This window comes from Anabrus simplex, chromosome 4 (assembly GCF_040414725.1).
Source record: "Anabrus simplex isolate iqAnaSimp1 chromosome 4, ASM4041472v1, whole genome shotgun sequence".
Lineage (NCBI taxonomy): Eukaryota > Metazoa > Arthropoda > Insecta > Orthoptera > Tettigoniidae > Anabrus > Anabrus simplex.
This window is the reverse complement of record NC_090268.1, coordinates 89,292,640-89,316,329: the sequence shown is the minus strand read 5'-3', so window position 1 is coordinate 89,316,329 and position 23,690 is coordinate 89,292,640. Positions and strand designations below refer to the sequence as shown.

The 23,690-nt window shown below is 39.8% G+C and overlaps 1 protein-coding gene across 2 annotated transcripts in view; it reads right to left on the bottom strand.

Annotated features, from left to right (window-relative positions):
* Positions 1-23,690, bottom strand: part of vas (ATP-dependent RNA helicase vasa) — a 120,591-nt gene that overhangs the window by 84,283 nt on the left and 12,618 nt on the right. For both annotated transcript variants that reach the window (XM_067145137.2, XM_067145138.2), the window contains exons 2-3: positions 10,420-10,479; positions 5,840-6,293 (exon numbers count right to left, since the gene is read on the bottom strand). In XM_067145137.2, the coding sequence (XP_067001238.1) occupies positions 5,840-6,293; positions 10,420-10,470 (505 nt within the window). In that variant the 5' untranslated portion in view covers positions 10,471-10,479. The remainder of the gene's footprint in view (positions 1-5,839; positions 6,294-10,419; positions 10,480-23,690) is intronic.

Below are 23,690 nucleotides of genomic sequence, written 5' to 3'. Positions count from 1 at the left end.
TTAAGTTTGTTCTTTACTAAATTATGTTCATTCATTTTTGGGTTGGCAATATTGATCTTTTTTTCCCCCGCTAGTTTTGAATTCAGCCAATCCCAAATTTCTGTAATTAATTTTCGGCCTATCACAGGCTTCTTCTTCGATTTGGTGTGTAACTTTACGCTAGCCAATAAAAGTAAGAGAGTGTGGCTTGATTATTCATGAAAGGTCTCGACCTTTCCCCGTGGGTTTATAAACTGCGGATTTTCACGGCTCTTGGCCATTTGATCAACATCTAACAGTGTGTGTGAAACAGGAGGCAGGTGGTGCCTCATCAGCCAGCAGTTCTTCAGCAAGGTAATGGCCGTTTACCATCCTTATTCCTTGCTAGCTCCGCAGTTTAACCCAAGGGATAGGTCCGAAAATTTAATATGTAACCTTCTTCTCTAAAATGTAAGTTCTGCCGGCTAATGTGAAGGAAATTTCATTAAATCTGCAACTGTAATTTGGGGATTGATTTACCCTCTCGAGCTACCCTTCATATTGGTTTGAGATGACTACGTTTTGTAACTAGTTTTTTTCCTTTCTGTAATAAATTATTCCTATACGAGTCACCTCCATAGTTTGGGAATAGCTCCTGTGCCAATGGCCTAGTGCCCTTCAGGTCTTAAGAAGTTATATCGAGGAGTGCAAGCATTCGCCACTTTCAATTTGTGTTCGGGCCATTTAACTGTTCTTTCTTTTACATGAAGGCCCTGTAGGCTGGGTATGAGATACCCCTGGTTCATTTTTGTAAGTTGTGCCTCGATGGCAAGTAATTGTAAGGTTCTGATATCGCCTTGAATAGGATTGAAAAACAGAGCATGTCAGCTCTTTTCTAGTGTTGTAAAAGTGCCTCTGGGAGACTTGATGTTAAAAATTGGCAGTAAGTGCTCCATGTATTGAGGGGTGTTCTGCCCTTGCATAAAATGGTGATCTTTGTAAAGCTAAGTCTGTAGCTCAGGAATTGTTAAGTGAGGACTTGGAGCCCAAGCTCTGTTTATACCAACAATCTTGTCTTTACTAGACTTATTTTTGCTACCGGTACCTGTGACATTGTTACGTGTTTGTTTTGTTTTAAAAGACCCATTCACCCCGACACCTTCTTTCACCTCTGCGTCCACGGGTAACCCCGTAACAATTATTATTTGTTTAGGTACGTTGGCAAGTGAAACAATTGTTTTAATTGGATAGCTTTCATCAACTTTTAAACTTAATTCTCTCCAAATATATACCTATAATGGCCCGAGTTATGAGATATTAAACTACCACTTTGTTAACAATCTCGCCTTCTGTATAAATAGCAACAACCGTGAATATTTCTCAACTAAAGTAAATTTGTTTCCTCACCCTGAGGTGGAACAGCTCTTTTTAGACACACCCGCAGTGGAGGGGAGTTATATGTACCGCTTTTACTGCAAATCAACCTTCCTGCCATTCATAAATCTGTGGCAGTACGGTACCGGGAATCAAAGCCAGACCACCAAAAAAAGCAACTAATTGTGCTAACCATTATGCTGGCGGACATGACTGAAGCATGCTTGCAATGCGTGGGTTGGACACGAAGCTAGGCCTATTCATCTATTTGTGAGACGTCATCAGAGCTGCAGTAGACCTATGCTATAGAGGCGGACAATTCTTAACTATGAAACACAGATGTACCGCATGGATTCAACGCGTTTTCATTGCGTAGGTCGTACGGATGAAACTGTTCACAAATTTGTGCGATATCATCAGAGCTACAATAAGACGTGTACCCGCTTCGAAGCGGAATTGCCATCGTTCTGACGAATTACATTGGGGGTCTTATAGGCGAGGTTTACCGTATTTCACGGCATAATCGTTGCCACCGCGTAATCGTCGCATCCTTTATTTTCAATACAAAAATCGGACTTTAAACCTTTAATTACATAATCGTCGCACGTCCAAATTTTGTTCACTAATCTGGTGAAAAGGTAAATGGAACTGCAACGTAAGTTGCACATGAATGCGCAGTTTAAATACGTGTATGGTTTACGGGCAATTTGGCAACACAGTCACGTTTGCGACATGTTGCACAACGTATAAATAAATAATACCGGTATATGTACGACGCATGGCTTACCGGTAGACTATCGGCAGTTTGACAACGTGGTCGCGAGACAGTGTACTATTTATTCACCACCTACATATTATGCTTACCGGTAGGCTATCGGCAGTTTGACAACGTGGTCGCGAGACAGTGTACTATTTATTCACCACCTACATATTATGAGTTCCCATTTGAAATACGTAAGGCTGTAAGTTATCGCTTATCGGCAACGTCGCCAGAAAATACTGGCTAGGTAGGTTGAATGGACCTCGAACCAGCCCTCAGATACAGGTAAAATTCCCTGACCCGGCCGTGAATTGAACCCGAGGCCTCCGTGTAAGAGGCAAGCACGCTACCCCTACACCATGGGGCCGGCTCCTGTGTTATTGCGCACGAAGTGAAATCCAAGACGATAACGCAGATTTCCACGGAATTATTCAGCCGAATTATTTACGATGTCTCAGTTGTCATCGCTAGACTCTTATCTTACCTACTACTACGTCATACGTGTCCGGGCATGGGATGAAAACTTTTATCCAAGCAGTCAAGATAATTATTAGCCAATGCTATTAAAGTTTTATTTTATAAACTCGTCAGTCTTGTAATGTAAAATCATCAATAACTGGGAAGAAATATTAACCTAATTACCGTATGTTTAAAAGAAATTGAAAAAAATTAATGTTTGTTACTGACGTCTCGGAATACAGTCAACTATACAGTATAGATCTACACCGCGCTAGCTAGAGCTCCGGTTTGCAAGCTTTGCGCAAGCGCAGTAGTGTGTCGCAACCAATGAGCTAAACTGATAAATTGTTGCATGCTTCCTTGCTGCCTAACAGTATTGGCTGCTCTGGAATGGACAGATCACAGATGCATTTATTTGTTTCAGATTTACGTGCTTACTGTAGACATGTGTGCGTGAGAATTCAAGTTTTTAATTTGTGTTTTGGGTGTTTGCAGAAATAATTTGTTTTAATAGTGAACAATTACGGAAAGTCATTTATATCGCAAAACATTAACGTGTGAAGCATTTATAAGCGATTATGGGTAAATATAGAAACTATTCTGCGGGCTTCAAGCTAAGCGTAATTGCCTTCGCTGAACAGCACGGGAACAGAGCTGCAGAAAGAAAATTTTCTGTGAGTGAAAAGTTGGTGCGTGACTGGCGGAAAGTAAAAAACAAGCTAAAAAGCACAAACCCTTCTAGACGCGCGTTTAGAGGTCCTAAAACAGGGAAGTTTCCTATAATTGACGAAGAAGTGTTTAGGTACGTCAGTGAAATACGTAACAATGGCTGCAGTGTATCATATGAAATGTTACAAATTAAGGGACAGGAGGTAGCGCGCAAACACAACATACCGGTAACTCAGTTTAAGGCGACTCGTGGGTGGATTAAGGGGTTCATGCGACGACACAATCTGTCAGTGCGAAGGAGAACAACACTAAGCCAAAAGTTGCCTGCTGATTACACGGACAAGATTGTAAATTTTCACCGATTTGTCATACGTTTGCGCAAGGAAACTTCGTACTTGCTTTCTCAAATCGGTAATGCCGATCAGACTCCAATCTTTTTTGATATGCCTCGCAACAGCACTATTGCGCTAAAAGGATCACGGAGTGTATTAATGAAAACCAGCGGTAGTGAGAAGTTGCGATGCACGGCAATGCTAGCCATTACAGCTGACGGGAGAAAGTTGCCGCCTTACATCATTTTCAAGAGGAAAACGATGCCTAAGAATATACAGTTTCCCCGTGGAATTCATGTACGAGTGCAACCAAAGGGTTGGATGGACGTAGAACTCATGCTGGACTGGGTTAAAACTGTGTGGAATAGAAGACCTGGTGCACTACTAAAACAACCAGCTCTGCTTGTTTTAGATAGTTTCCGAGGTCATCTCGTGAACGAAGTGAAGCAAATTCTCACTACAAATAAGACACGACAGATAGTCATTCCTGGTGGCCTAACATCTGCTTTGCAGCCACTAGACGTATGTGTTAATAAACCCTTTAAAGACCACTTACGTCGATTTTACAACGAGTGGATGATGAGCGGCGATCAGCAATTGACGCCCGCCGGAAATATCAGGCGTCCACCCTTGGACTTGTTATGCTCGTGGGTGAAGAAGAGTTGGGATCTTATACCACCTGAACTAGTCTCCAAGAGCTTCAAAAGGACTGGGATTTCGAATGCACTAGACGGTTCCGAAGATGACGCAGTGTGGCAGGGAGACGAAGAATCTGATACTGGTATTAACAGAGGCGAGGACGGCGCATCAGATAGCGAAACCTGCGATAGCGACACCTAAGATTTGGAATAAATTGCGTACCGGTAAGTCCGCATTTCACAACAAAGCGATAATTTTTTGCAAGTGTAATATTTTAACTTTAATACTCAAATTAATGACAAATTAACTTAATACGTTCATTTTTATTTTCAGGTTGGAAAATCGTTCACCGAATTGTTGCGAAAAATTATGAATTTTGTTTCAGACTATTTTAATTATTTTGATGTATAAACGCGAGTATTACGTGCATCTTAAATTTGTATCAAATACAATTTAGTTATAAATACATTTTTTGAGTAATACAAATACTGGTATTAAATATTCATCGTATAATGGTCGCACCCTACAATTTTTTCGAAAATTTTGGTATAAAAAGTGCGACGATTATGCCGTGAAATACGGTATTTTTTTCATTTTCTTCGTCTCAAAATCCAACGGGGTCTAACATGCGACTAAATGCGGTTGTTTTTAACGAGATTATAAAAGTCATTATAGGAATAAACAACACCTATTATGGTCAAAATTATGAACAGAAGCTAAACCCTACGGTTCACCATTTGCTCTTCAATGCTACCAGTCAACAACAAAGCCCCATTACTGGATCAGATGTTGACATGCAACAAGAAATGGGTGTTATACAATAACCACAAGAGAAATGGCCTTCCCCAAGATCTGTGTCATTTGTCCCCAAACAAAACATCCATCAACGTAAGGCCTGATTAAGATCACGATGCCAGCAATATTCAACACATACTGAGTCAACCCAATTCTTGAAAAACCAAGTGCCATTTTAAAAAAAGTGGGTTGCTCCGAACTGCAAGGAGCGGGCTATTTTATGCCCATTATGATTCCACAAGAAATACTTTTCTCTCCATGGCAAAACAAGGCATGTTTCTAACCACATAACAAAATGCATTCTTTTCAATATACTAAACAGATTGCAGATCTCTAGTTAGAATTTCATAAACTTCAAATCAAGTACATTGGGAAAAGGTGGACATTTTTTAAACACCCCCTTGGTCCATCTAATGTTAATACATTTTATAACATTCTCAAACCACCAAAAAAAAATATCCAGGGGATTGTCGCCCTTCTTGTAGTTTACTCTAGTTTCAGGGGGAAAAAAGAAAAAGAATGACCAGTAGGGATAACAATCATGGGAGACCATTCAAAAACCTTCACAAACGCAATAAAACCTGTCAAAGACTGTCACACGAAATAATTGACAGTGCACAATGAAGTGGTAGAACTTGATTCTGAATAAAAATCAAAAGTTCAAAAAATCTGAATAATCAATTTTCTGGAACAATTAAAGATTCCAGAATTTAATCAATAAAATATGAAAATGTAGCTTATAAATATTTAGGAACAAAAGTATAACAAGGCATTTAAAGGAAAGGCAACTGGACAAATTAAATCAGATTTACTATACTAGCAACTTTCAAACAAAACGAAGAAGCAAATGTACCTTCATCATCTTTACGACCTTTGTATGGTCTGTCACCATCTGTTTTTCTAAATCGGAAAGTATCGCCTGTCCCATTCTCATCATTATCTCTTCTTCGAAATCCTCCACCTCCACTTTCATCGTCACGTTTTCTGTAGCCACCTCCTCCATTTTCTTCATTATCACGTCTTCGGTAACCACCTCCTCCTCCATTCTCGCTAAAGCGACCTCCTCCCCGGCGTCCCCCATCACCGTCTCCTCGACCTCTACCACCGCGACCTCTGCCTCGACCTCTACCACGGCCCCTTCCTCTTCCATCACCATCTCTGTTGTAGTCTGAGGAATTGTTTTCGTTTTCATTTTCATCTCCGAACCTAGGAGAATCATCCTTGAAGTCATCAGTATCAAAGCTGGACTTAACAGGAATGAATCCTCTGCCTCGACCAAAACTGAAGCCAGTGTCTACAGGAGCAACCTGAAATAAATAGGGAAGATTTAGTTCACAAATACATTTCTTACAGTATTGTTTCAAACAAAGTTTGAGAAGAACAATAAAAATTACAGCAGTTATCAATGCTAATTCATGTTATCCATTTATTTAAGTATTCTAACAGTTTGACCCAATTGTTTGTAGATAAAGTACCGCATTTTCTCGTATTGTTAATGCCCTTGCATAATTTATTCACCTCAATATTTTTGGGTCCAAAGTGGAGAAAAAGAAATTTTTACATATTCTGGATGAGTTTCAAAATGATGTCAAGTGCTCAGGTAGCAACCTCCCTATTGCAAAACTGGGCATTCCAAATACCGGGCAAAGTGCTGTTATCAGCCGACAGAAAATACCACTGCACTAGTTCAGTGAGAGAATCAGCACAGAAGTGACTAGTGACCCTCTTTCCCAGTCCGGTACAAACTTACTTTAAGGGAGTTTCGGGTAAGGGACATGCGTTTTCTCAGATCTCAAAATTGTTTGTTAGTCCACAGTGAGGAAGTATTTAACTAATAGTGCATCTTATAAACTCGCAGTGATCAGTTATGCCAAAACATATGGGAATAGGGCAGTGGGCCGCAAGTATTCAGTGTCCGAATACAACGTGCGCTACCGTGGTAACAGAAGTGCACATCTAGCGACCAACAGTCTTGCAAAGATTTCGCGTACCAAAAAGCGGCAAGTTTCCGAAAGTAGGGAGGATCTGCTTAAGTATTAGATTTCATCACGCAACACTGGAGATGCCGCTTTGCAAGAAATGCTCTATTTTAAAGGACGAGAAATATTAGCTGCTGCATATGAAATCAGTGTCTCGGATTTGAAGGTTAGCCAAAGCTTTATGATTAATTTTATGAAGAGAAATGGAGTTTCTCTTCGACGAAGAACACCATTATGCCACAAATTCACAAATGATTTCAACCAAAAAGTAATTTAGTTTCATCTCTCTGTGATTGAGAAGCATAAAGTGAAGGAATATTTGCTCTCCCAAATAGGAACCACAGGTCAGACGCCAATCAGTTTCCGTATGCTACAAAGTCGAACAATCTATAAACGACATCGAGTGTTATTGTACGCACTACCGGAAGCGCAAAATACAATGTACTGCAATGCTATTCTCTTTGGCAATGCTTGTTGTAACAGGTGATTGCAGAAAGCTTACACCTTATGCCTAAAGTAAAATTTCCGCCAGGGATCCAGATTCATATCCAAGAACAAGGGCGGATGGACACATCACTCGTACAAGATTGGATACGAACGGTTTGGGGAAGCATAGCAGGGGTTCATCCTTTGATACCCAACCGTCGTATTGTCAGCTCGTAACAGGAAGAATATTTTCCAGTGTCGGTACTTCAAACCCATGTGTAACTTACCTGATGTACTGGTACCCTATTTGACTTTTCAGAAAAAATCTCACACTGGAATTTTACGCCAAACGGCGATTAACCGCAAATGAGTTGAACCAATTGTGTGTATATTTGATGTATTTTTTAAAAGTAAATGAATTGTAAATTTTTGTAAACATCTGAATTCATGAATAATTTCCGCACCCAAAGCTTTCGCCTGTATTTTTCATCATAAAAGTGCATTAATTATGCGAGAAAATATGGTAATTCTCAAATAAAGTTGATTTTAATCCTTCTGCACAACCCTGTGCATGGGGTCACGCTCCCTCGACCTGTTAACTTGCCATTACCGTGCTTTTGATCCTGACAACTCTTCTATGTCTTCTAACACTCCAGCTCCCAAACCCCTTGCATTGGCAATACAGCAAAGACAAAAGTAACTTCAGATGAACATGGTGATCCCGTCCCAAGTGAAAACATTGCCCACAAGGGCTCAGTGAAACAATTAAAGACTACAGTATAATACAGAATACCGCCTGCCACTGAGCAAGATCAGCACCTTGAACTATGCGTTTCTGTATTTTTAGAGGAAATTCCAAATGCTAATTTTCATGACTAACATCTTCAGTTTTGGGGATTTAAGTATCCTCATGAAAGGTATTCAACCCCCTCCCCCGTAAGAGTATTTTCCAAAAACAAAAAAATGTGTTGCCTTATTTCTTAAAAAGATTCCAAATACCAATTTTCACTGCCCTTAATAGTATGCCCAAAGAAAGATCAACAGGATTTGATGAAGTCAGTGCAGATATGATCAAAGCAACTGGTGCAATAGGAATACAGTGGCTTCATAGAGTAATTAATGCAATATGGAAGGATAGGAAAGTCCCAGATGATTGGAAAAAGGGAATAATAATACCTCTCTTCAAAAAAGGAAGCCGGAAGAAATGTAGCAATTATAGAGGGATCACTTTATTGTCTCATGGTTTGAAAATATTTGAGAAAATACTTGAAAAAAAGGCTAAGGAAAATAATAGAACCACAACTACAGGAAGAACAATATGGATTCAGAGAACACCGATCAACTACCGATCTCATATTTGCACTTAGAATACTGTTAGAAAAGCATTGGGAGAAGGGCAAAGGCTTAACGCTAGTGTTTTTGGATCTCGAAAAAGCATTTGATAGTGTTCCAAGGAAGACTATATGGGAATGCTTAAGAAAGAAAAATGTACCCAAAGGTCTTATCCAGAAAGTTAAAATGCTTTACGAAGACTGCTGCAGTTGCGTACAGATAGGAAACGGCAATTCTGATTGGTTCCAAACCACTAAAGTAGTGCGAGAAGGCAGTACCCTTTCACCCTGACTTTTTATCACTGTCATGGATGAAGTCATGAAAGAAATTAAGCAGAAGAACAATATGGACATCAATGCATTTGCATTTACAGATGATGTGGTAATCTGGGGAAATACAGGTAAGGAAGTCCAAGAGAGACTGAACACCTGGAATGAACATTTGAAAGCACACAGATTAACAATAAATAAATCAAAAACTGTTACTATGTCTGTCAACAGGCAGAAGAAGAAAGGAAAAATAATGCTGGAAGGTACACAGCTGGAAACAGTAGACCAATATAAATATCTTGGGTGCATCATTTCAAGTGATAACAGAATACAGCATGAGATTAACAACCGCATTAAAAAAAATCAGCTCAGGTTTACCATCAAGTCCGGAACCTCCTCTGGAACAAACAAGTTCCCTTAAGATCAAAGCAGATTCTATTCCAATCATACTTCACCCCCATACTAACATATGGCCTAGAAATCTGCACAACAACCCAGCAAGTGGATAGCAAACTACAAGCCACAGAAATGAAGTACCTACATACTATAGTACAGAAGACAAAAAGGGGCAGGGTAAGGAATGAAAGAATAAGGGAGGAAGCTGGTGTGTACCCATCCCTGAATGAAAAAGTGACAAGGGCCCGTTTGAAATGGTTTGGCCATGTCAAACGATTGGACGATGGAAGGACAGCAAAACAATGGCTACACACTGTCGTGGCCGGAAAACGGCCGGTAGGAAGACCTAGGAAGAGATGGCTGGACCAAGTGAAAGAGGACATAGGAACAAGAGGAGTCAGCTGGGATGTCGTCTTGAGAGAAGAGTGGTACATGGACAGACAGAAGTGGAGAGTGCTCGTAAACCACACCCGGGCAACTGAAGTGGAAAACTGATGATGATGTCTTTAAACTGAAGTTTTTGAGGTATAGATACACCCATTTTGAAAATTCACCCCCCTTTTCATCCCCTTAGCGACGGAATACCCAAATATCCTCCCTTAGCGATCGCCTACATTGCAATATAAACATTGCTTCAAAATTTCATTTCTTTATGTCCAGTAGTTTTAGCTCTGTGATAATGAATCAGTCAGTCCATGTTATTTTATACATATAGATCTTTGATCCATTTTTTCCAATTTCTCTATACCAAATTTCCAAGCCAGTAACACTAGCTTTCATTTCCTGAAACAACCCTTGCAAATGTATGAACACCACTATCATTCTATCTAAAATATGACAGGCTCTCCTCCATTAGTACATAGAATATAAATGACCAAATTACTTTTTTTCAAGTCTACTGAAAAATGTTTCAAAAGAATCAGCTATATTGTAGTAAGAATGAATTCTAAAAGAGACTGGTGCATTTTGACAGTGCTTGCACCTGAATCACCTAAATAGTTCACATCACTGAGACTTAGCAATAATCTCACCTGTGCCATAACCGGCCCACTATCACCATCATCCCAGTTGTCATCTGCCATATTGTACGCCTGTAACAGGAAAGTGAAAGCACATTCAATTCCTAGTTATCTTAATACAGCCTTACAAATTAACAAGTTTAACTTGCTCAGACCCAGCAATCATTAGAATTTACTTAGTTTTCTGTAAACCCTTCATCTCATTTTAAAACATTTGAACGATTTGCACATGTCCACATACAAATTCCCTTCAGACTTTTGAAAACGTAATGCTAACTACCATGACTACTGAAAGTAATACAATGAACAGCAGCTCAGGAGCATGTCCAAACATGGATCATTTAATGAAATCCCAATTCCTTTGAATTTGCAATAAATAAATGTCAGTCAATTTTACAGAAGAAAAGACCCTCTTTGGAGGCAACCCTGCCTATGTGAGTCGAAGAGCACACTGACCCGGTGTGTCTCATCTACTAAGTGTCCCAGCTCAAGGTTACGAGAGAAGACCTCAACAGAAACTACAGCAGAGAAATAGCGGAGATTGCAGAAGAGGCACCCCAGTACTCTGGGAATAGTACGAGTACACTATTCAGCAGCAGCGTTAGTTTCCATGTTAGGGGCGGCTGCAAGGATGTTTGTTCCCCGTGTAAGGGACGGCCCGAATAACTGCTGGCAGTAGCTCTAAAATTCCTTTAGGAGTGGCGACCCCATCGTAAAAATAGGCTAAAATGAGTGGTGGTAATTATCAGTGTCGGAAAAGTCCTCTTCCTTCACTGTTGAATATTTGCATCAGCTGGGCCCGAACCCTGTACATTCGAGTATGCAGTACTTAATCCAGGTAAATTCCCATCACTTACGAATTCCCCTTCAGCAAAACTTACTAAGATCACTATCCTCCCCACTAAAATTCCATAATTTCATTTATCATGGCCTGTGAACGGTGCAAGTATTCATTTATTTTAGACATTTTAGCGGAAGAAATGTAAGAAGAAGAATCAAATCGAACCCTGGTCTCTGCAGTTTGCAAAGAAATCACGAATTACGCCTGTACTACGGAACACATGCGTATGATAGTTTGTTCTAATGCGTCATCAGAGGTGACTGTTTAGGATCATAATCTCCAGAAACCCCATCTACAGCATTATTAGTGCACTGCTAAAGTAAATAAATAAATAAATAAATAAATAAATAAAAATGGACCAAATTTAAAAACACGTTTGCAAGCTGTGCAGAGATGATTTGTGGCAGAACTTTGGCGAGAATGAAGGAAAGGAGACACTTTGGTGGAACGAAGAGGTGAATGAGGTTGTTAAAAGAATGCATGACAAGAATGGAATAGAGGTAGGAAAGAAGGAAGTAAGATTAATTATCAATGTAAAAAAGTGGTAAATGAGGAAAAGAAAAAAATTGGGAGAGGTTCACACAAGAGTTGGAAAAGAATATTGCTTGATTTGATTAAAGAAAAGAGAAAAGAAAAATTACACAAAACAAGTGAAGGAAGAAAATGGAAATTTAATATCACACCCAGAGGAGATAAAGAACAGGTGGAAAGACTACGTCGATAAACTCCTGAATGTATGAAATGATGCAGAAGAATGTAGTGGTAAATTAGGATGATCCAGAAATGGGGAGTGAGACTCCAATGGCAGATGTGGAAATGGCTGTTAAATGAAAACAAGAAAAGCAGCAAAAAAAGAAAAAAAGCTCTACATTGATTATATAGGCTGCTAAGGTGTATATGGGGAAAAAAGTAAATACCTGATTGGTGTAATGGTGTACTAGTACCAGTATCTAAAAAAGGTGACAGGAAGGTATGTGTGACAATTATCAACGAATTACCCTTCTCAAAAGTAGCCAAAATATTCGAGAGAATAATAGGACGAGAGGAAGGGTGGAAAAAAATTTAGAAGAGCAGTATGGAATTTGCCAGCGCAGGTCAAGACAGACTATTTACCATGAAATTACTGATGGAAAAACAGTGGGAATATGGATCTGGTGACGGATTCCTTGATCTAGAGAAGGCATCCAATAGTGTTAATAGAGAAAGTGTGGGAAGCCCTGGAAGGAGAAGGATGTGGAAAGCAATCAAGGGAACTAGTGAAAGCAATGTATAAGAATCGTTTCAGTTGCATCCACACTACAGTGGAGAGAACATATATTGGTTTAGAAACCAAACTGAACTAAGACAGAAGTGTATTGTCTCCACTTATGCTTATGGATGAAATTCTAATGTAAACAAAGGCAAGATATGGAGGGGATATGAAAATATTGTTTGTAGATGACAGTGATCTGGGGAGTGAACAATACAGCAGTACCAATCCAACTGGAGGCATTAAATGACAATGAGAAATATGGTATGAAAAAAATCAATGTAGAGAAGAGCAAAACAGAGTGACAAGAGGAGAAAGAGAAGGAAAAATTGTATCAGGGGACAAAACCTTGAGGTTCTTGAACATTTCAAATATTTGGAAAGTGAAATAATGCAAGATGCAAGGTTGGATAAGGGGATCAGCAGAAGTGTACACGCAAGAAATAAGTTCTACCAGTATGTAAGGAACCTGGTGTGGAACAGAGAAGTTCCTATGAAATGTAAGGAGATAATGTATAAGATTTACTGTGAATGAAAGTATAATTGCAGCCAATGGCCATATAAATACATATGAAGTCTTACAATTCTGTTTAACAAAATTTTGTCAGTAATTCATGACTGTCTACAGGAAATGGCATGGTATCTACCACATGGCTCCCCACAACACGAGCATACACAGTCTGAGTCAGGGTGATAAAACGATCTGCATATCTTACGGTGGAAACCATGCACTGCAAACCTAGTTAGTGTGCTGCAGCGCATAATTTGCTCGTTTCCAGTCTTGCAAGAACATTACATCAGTGGTAAAGAAGTCATCCCAGATCTCCGCTCTCTTTGCCGATAAATCTTGTAGGGTATTAACGTAGCTGGAAGTAGCAGTTTAAACAGTAGTTCCTCCATCTAGCATAATTCCTTTGCTAGCACGTATAAAAGGCAGGATGGCATGAGTTTTGACAAGCGAAGGGCCTTTTTCACAAAAGTTGATTTTACACTTTTGATATCTAAACTGTTTCTTTGTGAGATATGTCCAGATGTTTTCTGGAGCATCTGTACCGACAGGTGATACCTTCACAATGAACAGCTTAATAGCTGTTTCGAGGGATAATTTGCTGGGCTGCTTTATGTCATTAATTGATTGTATTGCTGCTTTTACCTCGTCTTTCACGTGTAGGGTAAATACATTGCCCTAGCTTTGGAATGTTACGCCTAGGTATTTAAACTAGGTCACAGTAGATACCTGACGTGACTTGTATAGGCACCATGCAGATAAATCGAAATGCTACTACTAGCGCTACATAGTGGCCCGTTCTGAAACAAGAGGTGAGGCGCAGTGCGAGAGTCTCAGTACGTGTGTAACATTCGAACAAGTTGCAGGTTAAAGTGATTCAATTCGGGGATCTAAGTGAATCATCATGCAATAAAGGAAGAAACCTTGTTGTCAGTGGAAATGTGAACGGCGTTGAAGAGTTAATTTCGAATGGTTCCGGATACATTACAGGAAAAGTCACCCGACAAACATCTGGCAATTTGCCGCCTTATATCGTGAAACTTGAGGTAGGCAAGGTATAGTTAGGTAAAAATTTATATAGTTTATTTATTAAGGACTAATTGATGCATGTTTGCTAAGTTGTACGCATTTTTAATTTGTGTTCAGGTTGACCAGAATCGTAATGTCTCTACCAGCGAATGTTCCTGTCCTGCCAGCGCCAGAAGAACTTGCAAACGCGTAGCTGCGGTAGTGTATTATATAAACTGTACCGGGCGGTACACCTCCGCGCCGCTAATTCAAATATTGCGCCTGTTGGAACTCCTCTACTGGAGGAAGCCTGAACTTTAACCACCATGTTAATTCTAAAGTTTCTCAGAAGATGTCTCTACTGTAAATTTTGAAGTGTTCTGAACTATGTCAATTTCGATTCGTGGTTGTCTGCTCCATAGCAAGAACTTTGAACATTCTCTAACAGATGTCTCTACCAAAACTGATAACGCTCTCAGGTGTAAAGGAATGAACTGCCCGGAAGAAATTTAACATTCATAAGTTTTGTTTTTGCTAAATTTTGTTCTGTGGTTTGAGAGTTGGCAATGTAATCCTTTCTTTCCGCTTGTTTTGAATGTAGCCAATCAGGAATTTCTGTAATTAATTTTCCACCAATAAGGTGTTTCTTCTTCGTCTGGTGAATTAGTTTTTGCTGTTATCCAATAAAATTTTGTGGGCGGGTTGTAATCATTCATGAAACGTCTCAAATTTTCCGCGAGGGTATATAAACTGCTGATTTTTTGGTCTCCTCGCCACTTCAGTAACATCTTTCTTTGTGTGACTACGTAGCAGGGGGCGGGAAGCGCCTCTTTCTTCAGGCGGCAGTTCATCCTTCAGGTAATGGCCTTTTAACAACTTCTTTACTTGCTAGCTCAGCACTTTAACCCTCGGGGCAGGTTCGAAACTTTTATTATGTAACCTTCCTGTAAAATGTAATAGACACTTGGTATAAAATTCTGTCTCTTTGACTATAAATCGGGATAGAGAGTGCCTACGCTCTCGAGCTCCCTCTCATTGTTTTTGAGGTGACTAAGTTTTCATACCTGTTTTTTTCTTCGTTTCATAATGTAATTAATTTTCCTATCGTGTCACCTCCGTAGTATGGGATTAGCCCTTGTATAAGCGGCCTAAGAGCCAAATAGGTTTTAAAAAGGTGTATTAGGAGTGCATGTTACGCCTCCACTCAAATTGGTATTTTGGGGCCATGTAATTAAACTGTTTCTTTATTGAATAGGCTTCAGTTGGTTGGGTATCATTACCTCTGTTCTTGTGTGCCCGGAGGGCAGCTTGAACGTGGAGTTTGGTGTGGCCTTTGAATTGGCTTGAACTTTAGGAGCGGGTTGCTCTTTCTTGAATTTGGTTTCTGTGTGACTCGAGCGGGCTTTACTGGGTAATTGGGAGCTAGAGCTCGTTGGTATGATTGGGGTTTTCTGCCCCTTTGTTAAACCTTGCGTATAAGTAAAGTTGGGCTCATTGCTCAGGGAATTGTGTTTCTGGAACTCGAAGCCCAAAATACATTAATAAACTGTAATTGTACATTCTTATCTTGTTGCTATATAACTGAGTTCCTGTTGTACTTGTTATTTCTTGATCTCAAAAAGAAAATATAACCTTTGTTGAATTTTAAATTAACTTTAATTTCGTAAGTAGAGACCTGTTCATCCCAGCACTTTCTTTCACCTCTAACTACCACGGATAACTCCGTAACATAAACAATGAAAGTGTTGTTTCCAAAACAGACCGCCCGCAACAGTGGGGAAAACCGAGCCCGAAAACAATGTCAACAGAAAAATATATAAAAGGCAAACGCGTGAAGAACTGTTCGGTAAAAAGACACTGAGGACATCTCTTCGCCCCTTCGAATTAACTGAGGATATTTAAAGCTATTCTTTGTTGCATGCAAAATCGATAGGTGATGTGTACACGCTTTGGAGTATAGCTACTCTTTGTGCTTTCCCTTGCAGTCTTCGTAAAAAGCATCGAGCAGAAGCAAGTACTGAAATCGAACAATCGCGCAGGGCCGTAGTCACCTTATTGAGACAGGGTAGTGAATGATGTGGAGAGAGAGAAGAATGTGAGGAAATTGTGACACCACTATTACATTTACAAGTCTGTGACACCACTATTACATTTACAAGTCTCTAACGACGTGCGCTTGCCAGACAAATACACCTTTCGCACTGAGTGACAAAATGTTTTTTACCAGCAAAGTGCAGGTTGGTACAGATCATATAATTAAAATCTCCCTGGACACTATCTCAATCAGGAAGCCCTCGATGGTTTCAAGAAAAAAAAAAAGAATATTGCTAGCACAAAACTAGGCTCTCGCATTTGTAAATGAATCTCCAATTGGGGGAGCTGCTTTGAACATTCTTACGGAAGTGAAATGGAAAGTGAAGCAATAGAATGCTATGGAAGTTCATTTGTTGTTCGTGTTATTAGATGAGGTTGCAAATTCGTTAACACGCAACACACAGACGATGTCATCCACGTGTTGAAAAAGTTCTGTTGGCAATTTCTGTAATATATTGTATATTTTGATTCTTTGAATACACCTTTCTACGTGAATTCTAACACTCGCAACTTCCTCAGCTGTTAATCTCCCGTCATGTAAGAATGGTGGTGTCACGATTATGATACCGCGGCCAGATAAGTTAGTTCTGATGCCTAAATCCTTTATCAGCCATGACCTCATCGCCAGGTTGAAGGAAAGTAAACCACTGACGGTTGTTATGAGGATGAGTCGCTAGCTCTTCCACCGTAACATTTAGATTTAAAACGATCATACCATTAGCCGTGATTGTAATTAAAACTTTTGCAGTGTATCAACCCTTGTATTGAGAGTAGAAATACAGAGGTGGCCAAATTATTATGGTAAAGCTGAAACATCATAACCTTTTTCGAAATTCTCTGTTTCGTGGACATTTTCATGCGATTAAAGAACATAAAATTGTTCTGAGCGGAATGTGCAGTGTCTGAAGGTAAATTTGAGCAGTGTCAGAGAATGTTAAATTCTTTGGATTGGCTACAATGACTGCAAGAATATGACAGACAATCGGTTGTGTTTCTATGATTTTACATAGGTTACCTTCATTAGAATTTCTTTAGCGCTGTGTTGATTTGTGTGCTTATTAGTTATCCTCAGTTGTTAGAAGTGTGATTAAGACCTTCACTGAAGTATTTGGAGATAATTTCATATAACAGATTAGCTACCAAGGGAGTGGTTTCACCCCACACATTCATAGAATAACATTTTTAAGTTATGGGTAAAAAAAAAAAGGACATTTCACCCTAGACAGTTGCTATTGTGAGGACACTTCTGGAAGAAGGGCACTGCACACAGCAAGAAATTGCTACCAGACTCAGGATCTCACAACAGACAGTGAGTAACATTTAAAAATCCGAGTTGAAAAATGTTGTTTATCATCAGCAACGCACTGGTAAATGTGGGAGCAAACGGAAAATGAGCCCTAGAGTCTAGAGAAAATTAAGAAATATTGTTGTTTCCAATCGGAAAGCTACCAGTAAGCAGCTCTCTGTGCAGCTAGAGGATTATGGTGTGAAGGTGTCACCTAGAACTGTAAGGAGAGAGCTGTGCTTCGCAGGCCTGCCAGCACGTTGACCCCGATCCAAGCCCAAGATCACCCCTGTGATGGCTATGAAGCGATTACGTAGGGGAAAATCCTTGCAGAACTGGACTGTTGGTGACTGGAGAAAGGTATTTACTCAAACTGACACAGTAGTACACATTTCCATAAAATAAACTCATTTCAAAGGTATGGTTTGGAAAATTTGTGAGTATTGTCCACAAGGCTGGTAGTGGTGAAAGGCTTTGTATTTTCTTCCAGGTGTAATTCAGCGACGAATCAATGTTCTGTGTCACCAAGGAAAGCAGCCAGTATGTGAGGAGGAGGGAATTGGAGGAGTTTCATCAAGACTTGTGTACGTCAAACTGTGAAACATCCGACATCCGTTATGGTCTGGAGTGTTTTTTCGTGGAAGGATACAGGAAGTCTGTACATTGTTGAAGGTTCTATGAACTAAAGACAGTATGTAAAGGTACTGCAAGAGAGACTTCTGCCTCAAATGAGAGAGTGGCTTAATGGTGATGATTGTTTCTTCATGCATGATGGAGCACCGTGCCATAAGGCCAAGAGCGTGGCCAAGTTTTCGGAGGAAAATGGTGTTTCTGTGCTCCCATGGCCTGAGAATAGCCCAGATATGAATCCTATAGAAAATCTCTGGGCAATAGTTAAAAAGAATAAGAATGGAGAAGGTCTCAACAAAGAATGGTTTAATCGAATTACTGACCCAAACGTGGTCACATTATCCAGACATTCAAAACAGTTGTCAGAAACTGGTAGAAAGCATGCCTAATAGAATAAAACTGTTAAGGCTAAAGGAATGCAAACTAAATACTAAGAGAATTGTAAAGTTCCACTGGAATGCATTTGTCCTAATTTGCAATAAAGAATTTGTTTTTTTCAGCTTTACCATAATAATTTAATTTGGCCACCTCTGTACAATCTCTTGACCTACTTGGGGAGGCTCAACTCTAAATTCCGTGCAGTCAATAATGACTCGACAATTACCGTAATTTCTTTTAAATGCTGGAGATGTTTCTTGAACACTTTCCTTACTAGGCCAGAATATGACGTTTCGTAAGCAGTGCAAGTTGCATAAGCACGGTCGTAAAAATATGTGAAATTGTCTTGTGAACACACTCAAAGCAGAATAGGACAGTCCGATTTTCATGTTCATTAGGAAAATGAATAATCTGGTGTCTTTACATAATTTCGAAACATTACAGTTTGGTAATATCGCAAGGCAAAGACGAAGTTCACACCTGTTAAATCACGCATTTGTGTATTGTTCCTTATGGAACTGTAGCCTTGGAAACCTGGACCCTTGATATCTGCATGATCGTCTTCCGTTCCACACATTTTATCATGTTTCGTAATGTCCCCTCCCAGACCGAAATAAAGTGGAATACATGGTTGTGTATTTACGTCGGTTTCATTTTTTGAACAAGAAAACATGAAGTCTAAACAATGAAATTCAGATGCATCTGTTCCCACGGATGCATCCTTGGTTATGTTACTTGGGCAAACTGTACTTGAAAATTTTCCGTCTGATTCTTCCTTTTTTAATCGCTTGAGTTGTCAGTGAAAGCGCTGTAAGCTGGATCCCGGCGACACATTCCTCTTCTTGATTCATCCGGCAATATTGTCGGAACATAGGCTGGACTTGGGTGTCCAGATCTTTTGTTTCCGATGAAATGTGCACTACATATTCTTGAGGTTGCCAAAGTGATCCATCAGTGCTAAAAATTAAATTAAATCTGATCAACTGAACTTATTGCAAACATGTGCAGTACGTATGTGTAGGCCTACTTACTTCGTTCGGTTAACTCCTTGTATTATCCATCGCCTCCTTCGGTCCACATCTATCGCTCGTTTTGGAAAACAATTTGTACTTCACTTCCCGTATTTGCGTAAGTATTGGATCATCTGAGAACACAACAATTGCGTTTGATCTCCTTTTCTCTGCCATTATCATCTGAGTGACTACACGCTCAGTCATAACAGAACAGCTACTGCGAGTTTGGAGTCTGCCTCACGTGTTGTTCTCTGCCCTGCAACTAGAGCGAAGCGCACGGTGCCTATACAAAGACTGCTTGCTTTCCACCTCGTCTGCGTTCTTACACTATTTAGGAGTTTATTTCTTTCCACCCAGTCTGTCAGTTGATTGAAGGATGTTTGAAGCGTTTCTTGTGACATTGACGTTAACACCATCTCATCCGCGTAGATGTACATTTTCAGTTTATCCGGATTTTCCGAGTACACGAACTGAATAACATCTGCTGTGGCTATTATGAATAAAAGGGGACTCAAAGGATCACCCTGCAGGACTCCAATATTCTGTCTTATAGGTTTCGAGTGAGGAAGAGAGTCAATGATTTCAATCAAGTTGTTTCCAATGAAGATGGCATGTAGTTTTCCCTTGAGCCTTCATAGGGGCTGTCTATATCATTATGAAGACAATGAATAGCCTGAAGAGTGGACCTACCCCATTTGAAGCCAAATTATTGTTCTGGAAGAAAATCATCCACTAGATATAAGAGTCTTGTAGTTATAAGTCCAGTCCGTATTTTAAAAAGTGAACATTCTAGGGCAAAAAAACTTGTCCACATCCCGAGGTGGTGCAGCTCTTTTCAGGTACACCCCCACTGGAGGTGAGCTGCATGTACCATTTCAACCACATACCAGCCCTCCTGCCATTATTAAATTTTTGGCAGTACCGGGAATCAAACCCGGAACTCCGTTACGCTACGGGCTAATCCTCTATAATTGTCGGGGTCCCCGACATCTCTGTACTTTAATAGAGCATTTTCAAAGTAGATTTTCTCCAATTTTCCTGAATGCATCCTGTTTTCAGACATTTGTTGAAAAGGTATGTTAGTAATCCTACTAACGCTGGGGCTAATGCTTTTATATGCTCATTGAAAATCTCATCAGGGCCACATGCTTTATTATCTTTGAAGTTAGATATGGCAATCCATACTTCTTCCAAAAAATGTTCTGGTTCAGGCAAGTCATAGGTTGTGTATGAATCCTTTACTGGGCAGGTATTTCTCGCCTGCAATATTTCTGTGAAATGTCTTTCCCATACGTCCATCGAAATGTGTCTAGAAAATCTGTTTCCTTGGGTTTAATGCCTTGAATGAGTTCTCCCCTTCATCCACTAATTTCCTTCCCTCTTCTGCTTCGTGGGTCCTTTCAGCATTGTTCAGTCTCCTTATATATCCTTCTCGTCCTAGCATATTCCTGGAAGTTTAAATCTGAAGGAGCAGCTAAGGCTACGTGATGTTTTAAAGCTTCTTTCCGAGCTGTGTAGCATGTCCCATTAAACCATTGTTTAGACTTTCTTTGAACGACGGGTACCATAGTTACAACGCTTTTTATTAATGTTTCTAGTGCTGTCATTGCCTCGTTAATTTTCCTTTTCATCTAAGGCTTTCCTTACTGCGATTTGATCATCCATTGTTAGCAGCACTGGATTAATTTTCCTAGAGAATGCTGTTTTTCTATCAATAGTCTGATTTCCTCGCTGCACATATGAAAGTAGGTAGTAGTTAGTAGTTGGTAGGTAGGCGTTTCCTAGCAATATTTCTACTGTTTGCTGGGAAGTTGGTATTACATTCCTCATATTTGTAAAAACTAAATCGATGGAGCTGGTACCGTTGCAGCTAACGTATGTCTTCATTTTGCTATCATTAATGATAATCCCCCATTTTGCAAATAGTCCAAAACTGTGGTTGATTTGTGGTCTGGAATGTCGATATGACAGTAGATCTCCCGCTAGGATTACTGTGACGCCATTACGAATTATTTTTAAACATAGATTGATATCAACAGTAATAAATTCTGCTATGCTGTAATCTTTAAAGTATGCGCATTGTGTATCACCCCAAAGGGAGATAGATTCGCTTCAAGTAAGCACAAGATGCCACCTTTTAGTCTACCAAGTGGACCTTGTTCTGCATAGGAGTGTATGGTGTAGAATCTAACTATATTCCAGTCCATCGTTAAGAATGTTTCAGTTAAAATTACTATATCAAAGGAGTTAAACAGATTTGCTGGTATTAAAGTGAGAGCGTTCTTCAGGCCTTTGATGTTCCATAATAGCAGCTTAAAGCAACTGTTCTGACTATTTTCCTTGGCCTGATTAATAGTCACGCAGGTCGACAGCCTTGGGTTCAATCCTGGTCCTCCGAAAAACATACCGTCGTATTTTCAGTCCCTGTGGCCAGAACTCTTCGTATTTGTACGGCAATCCTAACCTTAAGGCATTATTGTTCCATTTCACTTAGAGCTCCTCATATTCAAACTCTCCTTTAATCTTTATCGTACGAGCGGCCGTGCGCGCGTCCCTTGACAGACAGAGTGTCCGAGCCCATGCCGGTCAGAGTTTCTTTTCCTAGCGACAGCATGAACTACACTGTCATACTTATACTCTGGTAGAAATTAGATATTCTGAAATAACTACTTCAAATAAGAATTGGATTATTCCATACAAAATGGGGGAATGCGATGATAGTAAAGAATTTATAAAATACTAGGTACAATTTATTATAAATACAATTAATCTCTTATTACACTACATTACTTTTGAATCTGTACACAATATTGCACGTAAGAAAACTTTCAAAATGAGATGAAAACCTCCCTGAGTCAATAGATATGGAGCAATAGTATTGCGAGACATGGCAGTTTATGTTCTAAGGTCAGGCGATGTCAGTAATAGGAAACTAATCTGTTGACGTAATGATAGGAAACAGCCCACGCTGAGGTGAAGACTGTACAAGGAAGTAGCGAGTTATTTTGTTCTTATCGTTTTATATCACATCACACTTCTCCGAGGCACAAAAACATTCAAACAAATGAATGATTTCGTAAAGAAGGTGAAAACATGGACCTTAAAACATACTTTTCGTGTGGTACATTTTGAAGCAAGGATACAAGCAAAGTGCTACACTGTATTCTTCACAATGGAAATTCGACCTTGATATCTTTACCTTCTCCGAGCACACTTTGCACTTGCGAGATGATACCTTGTTAGGCCAATGTTTAGAAATTTTCACTTCAAGGCGAGAGAGACGTGCAACACTGGTAACCGGTCTGCCAAGATTAGTGGATGGTAGATCTGCGTTCATGTCTTGAGCAGCTTGTATTAGATTCCTGACAAGTAGCTCAAGAAACTCGCTTTTGAGACAGCTTTCCTTGACACAATGTCTGAATGATGAAGATGTTCCAAATAACTATGTTCAACAGATGGAAAAATAGTTTCTACGCCCACTTCCATGTTCGGCGGGAAATATATCGTAACTATTGGCCATACAATCACTCTTGTCACAATAACCCATACATGCATTGTAACTCTCGATTATTGCAAGTTTCGGTGCGAACCCATTGTCATCAATAAAGTGACCAGATGGTAGCGGGTTATGCATGTTAGTTAGCAAATACACTTCCCTCATATTTCTCCAACTTCTTGCGCACAGGTTTCCCTTCACTCTGCTAATGATATATCCCTTCTTCAGTTTCAAATTTTTTCGACATGTCCTTCCGGTTATGTCATACAGTGCCACAGCTGTTTACTTTCCTTCCATGCCTTCCATGCAAATCATTGAAGAGGGCAGGAGAGGTAAAGTAATTATCCATGAACAACTTACGGCCTACACCCTCTACTTTCCTTGTTAGCTGCAGAACTGTTCCATGTGTAGAATTGATGATCGCTGTGGCATTTTGCCATTGTTTCCCAAGGTAGACCATCATATTGTATGTGTAACCATTTCTGTTGCAGAGCTTGTACAGTTTCATACCAAACCGCTTATGTTTTCTTGGTATGTACTGTTTGAAGATCACTACCTTTGAATAGGACTATCACTTCATCAGCTGCCAGGTGTTCTGTTGGGTTGTAAACGGAAGAAAATTTGTCATTGAGGTAATTGAACACGTTTCGTACTTTCCATAGTCGATCATACCTGGGGTCAGTTTTATCAGGTGCATTGTCATTATTTTTGAAATGTAGAACTAAGAATGTGGAGAAAGCGGTCACACTTCATTGTCTTTGAATTGAAAGGAGTGTAATACT